This window comes from Mycetomoellerius zeteki, unplaced genomic scaffold, assembly GCF_001594055.1.
Source record: "Mycetomoellerius zeteki isolate Tzet28-1 unplaced genomic scaffold, Tzet1.0 scaffold145, whole genome shotgun sequence".
NCBI classification, from domain to species: domain Eukaryota; kingdom Metazoa; phylum Arthropoda; class Insecta; order Hymenoptera; family Formicidae; genus Mycetomoellerius; species Mycetomoellerius zeteki.
In genome coordinates, this window is record NW_017256393.1 from 3,281,295 (window position 1) to 3,288,842 (window position 7,548).

Sequence of the window (7,548 nt, forward strand, 5' to 3'; positions counted from 1 at the left end):
ATATATAATTATATATAAAATATGTCCATTTACATAACATTTTTTCCCGGGATAATTTCATATTTATAAGTACTTTATAAGATATTTTTTAAAATATAAAAGATTTCTGCAAAATTTGTAAATGAAATATCTTTTATTGTACTTAAAACACTAAAATACTACGAAAATAATTTATATTTTCCGTGTATTTTTTCGTCGAAAATACGCAAATAAATTTGTTTTCTTTTCAAGATAAAACTAACTGCTGGATTTGCATTCCGTTTAATCAATTTGAATTGTGAATATAAAAAGACGTGTTATTATATCAATGACAACGCTTAAAATACTATGAAAAGAATTTATATTCATTTTTCCATGTTTTTCCATCGAAAATACGTAAATAAATTTGTTTTCTTTTCAAGATAAAACTAACTGCTGAATCTACACTTTGTTTAATCAATTTGAACTTCAAATATAAAAGACGTATTTACATAACGCTTTTTTTAACATTGATAACTAGTCATTATATTGATAACATTTATTTACAACTAGTCATAGTTATAAATTTTAAGAAACGTACTTAGATTAACCAGTTACATATAGTTTATAAAAAGACATAATTATACACCCCCAGACAGCACAGAATATTTATGATAAATATTTATTATAATTCATTTTCTCTGTTCTATAAATATTTTATACATATTTTATATAAAGCTTTATTCGAAATATTATTAAAAGATAGAGTAAATATTTAATGTAATATTTATGATAAATATAGTATATAAATATTTCTGTTAAGTATTTTTTATTTGAATTGTTATGGCTCATTAAGTACGAGTATTTCCATAACATTTACCTATTACAAGATTTACAATAAATATTTCATAATATGTATAATAAATATTTATGATCTATGCAATTTAAGATCACAAAAATATTTGCAAAATATTTAAAATGCCTTATAAATATTTATAAATATTTTGTAAACATTTTATAAATATTGTATGCTGTCTGGGGAGCTGTCAACGGCTGCAAATATGTTAATATATCATTCTTGAAAGTGTGTTTTCTTATAAACTCAAAATAATAAAAAGAGAAAGATAATTATTTTATGTCTGTTTACAAAAATAATTACTAATAGTTTAGTTTTTGATCTTTAAATAACTTAACTTCTTGAAATAACATAAAATTAACTTACTATTTTTCGATTTAATTTTTGTATTACCTTTTCTAATCTTTTTCATTTTTCATTGGTGACTTACCGAGTTTGTCGTTCGCTACGACTTTGCTAACGAGACCGCATTCGTAAGCTTCTTTGCCGGAAATAGGGAAACCAGTAAACAGCATGTACATTGCATTCTTCCTTGGTACATTGCGCACCAGTGGTATACCCGGTGTCGAGCAAAATATCCCGATATTCGCTCTGTAAAAGGTATCGAATAAAAAATAATAAGTAACATTTTCAATAATACAGAAATAATATAATTAATAATAGATATGTGCGATATTAATAAGATAATAATTATATACAGTAAGACAATCATGAGGAGTAAACTTTACAAGAGTACCCCGGAGTGGAGAACGAACTTCTTTCCGTGCACACCGCGATGTCACACGCCGCAACCAATTGACAGCCAGCTGCGGCTGCCAAACCGTCCACCGCTGCGATTACTGGCACCGGACTCTGACTGATGGCTCGCATCAACTCCGAACAGATCTCAAACACGTCCTTGTGAGACTTGGCGTTCGTAGCCGTCTAAACGATGTGAGCCGATGATACTTTTTTCTGTGCGACGAATATGAAGAGGAGCTCTTATGGAAGTGAGACCATAGCTACAAACCAGTTCCTTCAGATTGTGCCCGGCAGAAAACACCTTTCCTGGCTCGGACATCAGTACGATCGATCGGAGGTCCTTGTTGTCCTCATCTCTCTTGATCTCTGTCACCAAAGTTTTTAGCATCCCTAGCGATAGGGAGTTACGCGAAGAAGAGTCGCACAAACGGACAGTTCTGACCTGATTGTGAAATAAAGTTAATTGGTCTTTTGAGTATCGAAAAATAGATAACACAGGTCTACAAAAAAGGGGGTCTTGGATGTTGTCGGGAAGCTGTGGGTCATTTCCGAAGTAATTTTCTGCGTAGAATCCGAATCTGAAACCAGAATTGGCCCATCACGTCAGGATTTTGAGATATTAGGGGATATATACTCGAAAAATGCGTTTTTATGCTACTTTAGAGGTTATGTACAGGACGCAACCAATTTTTTGGGTCTTTTGTGCTATTTGCATCATTTAGTAATATTCTTACCCTTCAAAATGAGATATTGATCGACTACCTACGATTTTTTTTCGCCAAGTTACGGGCATTTTAATTTAATGACTCAACACATGATTTACAAGCTACGTGTGGAGCCCAAGACTTATCTTGATTGGATATCGAAATGTTGAAGTAATTGCGGTAAAATGATTTCACATTATCTTCAAGCTTTATCCTGTTCTTAACAAACGTGAAACGACCACAAATATAACAAAAACTGTTAGGATCATTTAAACACTTACGCGGGGCCATTGTTAAGACAGCAAACAGTCACAATTGTGACTGTTTATATATTAGGACCTTGAATAACGGACAGCGCGTCTTGTGCGCTGCGGCTCTGAGTGCAAGGCGTCTACCAACTTTAAACAAATCATTAGTTTTAAACTTATTAATGCAATGAAAATGAAACTTTCCAGAACATTTGTTCATATCCGAATGAACAACTTTCTCGCTGAAAGTTTTAGGATGCTCGAAATTCGCTCGATAAACGAAGCACCTGAATGCATAAAAAAGGATATTTTGCAGGTGTGTATAAAAAAAATAATAAGTTGTTTGTTTATTGACAAATATCGGTTTTTCTTTCTTCACTAGACGTGGAAAACTCTAATGATCATAACTTCGAAAATAGCAAAAAAACGCATTTTTCGAGTATATATCCTCAAATATCTCAAAATCCTGACGTGATAGGCCAATTCTGATTTCAGATTCGGATTCTACGCAGAAAATTACGTCGGAAATGACCCACAGCTTCCCAACAACAAAACCTTGTTGACCTGTGTAATTAATAATTATTAATATAGTTGCTGAATCGTAATTATAGCTACTGGTAGAATTAGAATTGTAAGTTAGCAAAATTTGGCAACAATTACTGTTAATATTGTAAATAAACAAAAATTTTAAATAATTTCTATGATACTGATAATTAAAATTTCAAGTGTTAAGCTTTTAAATTATCACAAATTTAATAAATATATAAATAATCAATAGAGTTGGAATTAGGTACATAGAATAAGAGAGATATAATTAACTTTAAAAAATCTAGATTTGACTTTCTTTTTATCTTTTTCTTGTTCTAAGAATTAGAAAAAGATGAAGAGTAATTTAAATCGAGATTAAATAAGTTAATTTATATTAATAGAAATGGACATTAGAAGAGTAAAAATAAATAATATTTCTACCCCATTTTTTTCAGTTGTCTCCACATATTTCTTCTCAGTGGATAATGTTCTTGCGATATATCTTCCCTACAATATTGAATAATATTACGGATTAACAATTTAAATTAATAATTATCGATAATATCATAGAACTAGTTAGTGAGAAGTCGAATATTCGCGCGTTGTTTGAAATATTCCCGCGATTCCTTCGTTTTCTCACAAACCAATCAGCGTCGATCGTATGCGAATAAAATAGTTCCGTGACGCGCACACTGCAAAGTGCAACGTAACATAATCCCAAATGATACCGTCGTATAAACATTATATAATTATGTAGTTTTTTTCTAAACTAAACACATAAATGTAACATAAAATACCTGAGAAACGGCGAAGCCGTTTTTGGTAACGAATCTCGAGATGACTATCATTTCGTCACCTCACTGTACCTTGTATACAAGATTCTAGATAAGAAATTTAGGTTAGTTTGATGCGAGGTGTATCGCATACTTCGAACTCGACAACATCGACTTGTACTGTGACGTGGACTTGCTTCCAAGACATAATAAACAGCGCTTATCGTTGGGCAAGGTTAACGTCGTAACACGATATGGATGACATATCGTCGTCACGAACCCGCGAAATTTCAAAGAAAGAAATCGGTGTCTGTTTTTAAATCAAAGTTGTAATTTACGAGTTTTCAGAAAGTTTCGAATTTTCATAGAAAATGCATCATAATTATACCTGTAATCAAAATGATATAGATCGATACCTCATCAAGAAATTTATTTTATTCATACTTTTTCAAACATTTTTTATGATTTGGTATTGAAAAAGAGACGAAACAAGAAAATGAAATGCGCAAAATTAAACAAAATAAAAAATCTCAATAAATAATCTCAACATATATCAGCGATCAATTTATCAAAGCAATATCTGTATAAGATATCATTTTATTAATGTAATTATTACATAAATAATTATATATATAAATAAAATGAATTTTTTGTTAAATATGAAAAAAAGATTAGATTAGAAATTATAAATTATATAATTAAACATTCTGTAATAATAAAGCAATCGTGCCAATTGAATTAATTTTAGATTAGAATTAATCGGAGTTTATTGGTTGAAATCATGTGCATTTGACGTATGTGTGGCGATCAGCTGATGCGTACAGAAAGCGCAACATTTTCGGCTATAACTTAAACAGATCTCTTTGAATGACTGATGTCATCAGTGTTCAACATTTGAACACTCTTTAAATTCTATAAACTCCAGAAATAAAACATTAGAAAAATATATTAGAATAACATTGATATATATCTTTTAAATTATTTCTGCTTGAGCTATCTGTGTTCCTTTTTTTATAAAAAATATTTACATTAAATATTTACGATCTAGATATTTTTCTGCGAATACGCTCTATGTCTAACTCTTAATTTAATTTCTTAAAGTCTATATAAAAACATTGTGTATATATTTTTCACAGACGATTTATGTTTTGTAGTTCTCAGTTCTCATATTTCTTTTTAATTTTACATAAAAGAAATTTACGCACACAGAGAGTTTCTTTTATGCGCTGGGTTTAAATTGAAAATATTGCGAGAGGGCTTTGAGAAGTGCGATCCTGCCTCGAGTTTCGTGGCTGTTCTCCAAGGAGGGATTGACAACGGCGTTCCCATAACGACCAGTGTTTCCCCTAACGACGAACATGGCTGAAGCTGAGGGTAAGTAAGTGCGAGTGTGCATTGTCGCACGAGTATATTTACGACGTGCGAGCGGCAAACAAAGTGAGAGATTCCCGGTCCAGTCTCACTTTGTCCGTAGCTTTTCCTGTTACCGTCGTCACCGTCGTTGTGGTCCGCTTCCGGTTCCTCGACGCGCTCGCTCCTCACGATCCCCGTCCATTCTAATTATAGGGTAAACAGCACACGGCCGTGGTCACCGCTGCACAGTTACGAGAAATATCGCGGGGAACCGCGACGAAAGAAGCTATCGACCTCTATTTCGTAATAGAGGCTTTAAGACGGATTTTATGAATGCACGTGGAATGGATGCAAGGAAGATGCACATGGTAGATAATCGTTATAATGTAGTGCTTGTAGCCTTAATATCATTTATTAATATCGCACAGAGTGAATCTCCAATTGTTTTATTTTGTTAAGTTTATTTCAACAGACGCTTAAAAGAAAAAAAAATTATAATATTGGCTTGATAAATATTTTTTCTCCTTTTCTTCTTATAATTCAATTTGTTTGTTGTGTTGCTTGCTGTATATAGGATAAGAGTTGTTGTGGTTACCGGTGTAGTTATGGAAGGAAGAAGTAACATTGGAGAAGTCTTTTCTCCGAGGGAAATTGCGAATTTTTGTATAGAGAGAAAAAATAATCAGTAAAGTTTAATTTAAGACAGTTGTTTATACTTCACCGCTATCTCAAATTGTGATGTCAGAAGTGAGAAAATATAAAATAAAAATTTCTGGAAAATATATTGATATATTTTAATAAAATAAAACTTAAATTGATAGAAAGGACTTATAAAATATACTAAAAACTCTTCTTCTATTTCGTTAATAAATAATCATATATATTTGGAAATGAATAAAAAAAGAAATGAACTGTGACAAACTCAAATTAATAATAATATAATATATAGAAATAAAAATATAAAATAATATTTAATTTCTCTCCCCGAAACAAGAATAGTTTTCGATATATTTTTTAAATCTATTCTATATCGATAAATATAAAGAACGCCAATAATCGGTCAAAATTAGATGTTATGAATATAATATATATATATATACATATTCCTAATTTTTTAATTTATTAAATTTAATTATCTCAGATGTGACTATGCGCCGAAACGTTTCGACATTAACCACAATCGAAACTGAGATGTTAATAATATAAATAAATCTATTCTATCGATTACACAAATGTTTTACATTGAAAAATATTTCTATTAAATATAATTTACAAGAATTTTTATTGTGCCCTTCTTCTTTTCTGATGTCAATTTGAGATACAATAGTAGATAGTGGTGAATGAATCTTAAATTATTTATTATCTATACTTTAAAATACTTACATTCACATCAACAACAAAAGAAGTAGAAATTTACCTTCATATCAGAAGTAAAAATTTGTTTTCGAATAATAATAAAATTTAATAATGAGGATGATATACTATAATATAATATGTTAAATAACGAGAAGCGATATTTTCGATTGCAATATAATTGTGTAACGGAAGATCAGAGACCGTACGTTATAGTATTACGAAGTTGATTTCAGCAACGTTAATTTTTCGTTTTGAAAGAAGTTTCTAAAAGAATACGAGAACCATCGAATATTTTTCTTTGGCACCCTCACTTTACATTGTTTACCCGCGTTAGTGCAGCCAAGGTGTACTAAAGAAAGAGACGAGAAAAGGAACGAGATTCGCTTCGTGAGACGGCGAGTCGGGGCCGAAAATAAACTTCCGTCGCGAAGATACTCGCGGTTATAACGATTGTAAGAGCGCCGCTCTTACAAGAGCCGGTCTGACCTCGCGAGTCGCGCGTTCTCTCAGTCAGTGTCTTGATGAGCTCGTAATCAGATGTTGTGCTGTGTCCCGAAGAGACTCGCGGACGGGGGCCCGTTCTACGACGAGACCCTGTTCCACGACGGGATCTTGTTTCATGACGAGACCGGTAACAATCCACCATCGTCCATTCGCGAGATTCAAATTGAGCTGTTTCCCAAAGGTGAGCCCGCGTTTTTTAGCATTGCTTCTCAGATATCATCATTTCTTGAATTACATTAAGCAATCGAATGTTGTTCGCGCGAGTGTTCGAATCTTTTAAACGATGAATTGTTGGGAATGTACTCTGTGCTTATCTGGTTCCTACATTGGTTTCATAAAGTGTATTTTGCGACTGAAGAATGCAAGATTAATGGCGTGTATAATTTAAAAGAACGTTAATTAATGGATATTAATAGATATTATTAATGGATATTAAATATTTATAAATTGACGTGATCGAAATTTCCTGTGAAAATTTTAACGTCCCGGGAAAAAATATTTTATATATAATTATATAAAATTATACA

The 7,548-nt window shown here is 31.7% G+C and overlaps 2 protein-coding genes across 2 annotated transcripts in view; one reads left to right on the top strand and one right to left on the bottom strand.

The window, feature by feature from the left end:
• Positions 1–3,983, bottom strand: part of LOC108731926 (enoyl-CoA hydratase domain-containing protein 3, mitochondrial) — a 7,424-nt gene extending 3,441 nt beyond the window's left edge. The window contains exons 1-4 of the mRNA XM_018462482.1: positions 3,833–3,983; positions 3,477–3,542; positions 1,824–1,997; positions 1,607–1,738 (exon numbers count right to left, since the gene is read on the bottom strand). Coding sequence (XP_018317984.1) covers positions 1,607–1,738; positions 1,824–1,997; positions 3,477–3,542; positions 3,833–3,883 — 423 coding nt within the window. The 5' untranslated portion in view covers positions 3,884–3,983. The remainder of the gene's footprint in view (positions 1–1,606; positions 1,739–1,823; positions 1,998–3,476; positions 3,543–3,832) is intronic.
• Positions 3,984–7,015: 3,032 nt separating this feature from the next.
• Positions 7,016–7,548, top strand: part of LOC108731927 (uncharacterized) — a 12,835-nt gene continuing 12,302 nt past the window's right edge. Inside the window, exon 1 of the mRNA XM_018462483.1 lies at positions 7,016–7,202. Within this exon, the coding sequence (XP_018317985.1) occupies positions 7,055–7,202 (148 nt within the window). The 5' untranslated portion in view covers positions 7,016–7,054. The remainder of the gene's footprint in view (positions 7,203–7,548) is intronic.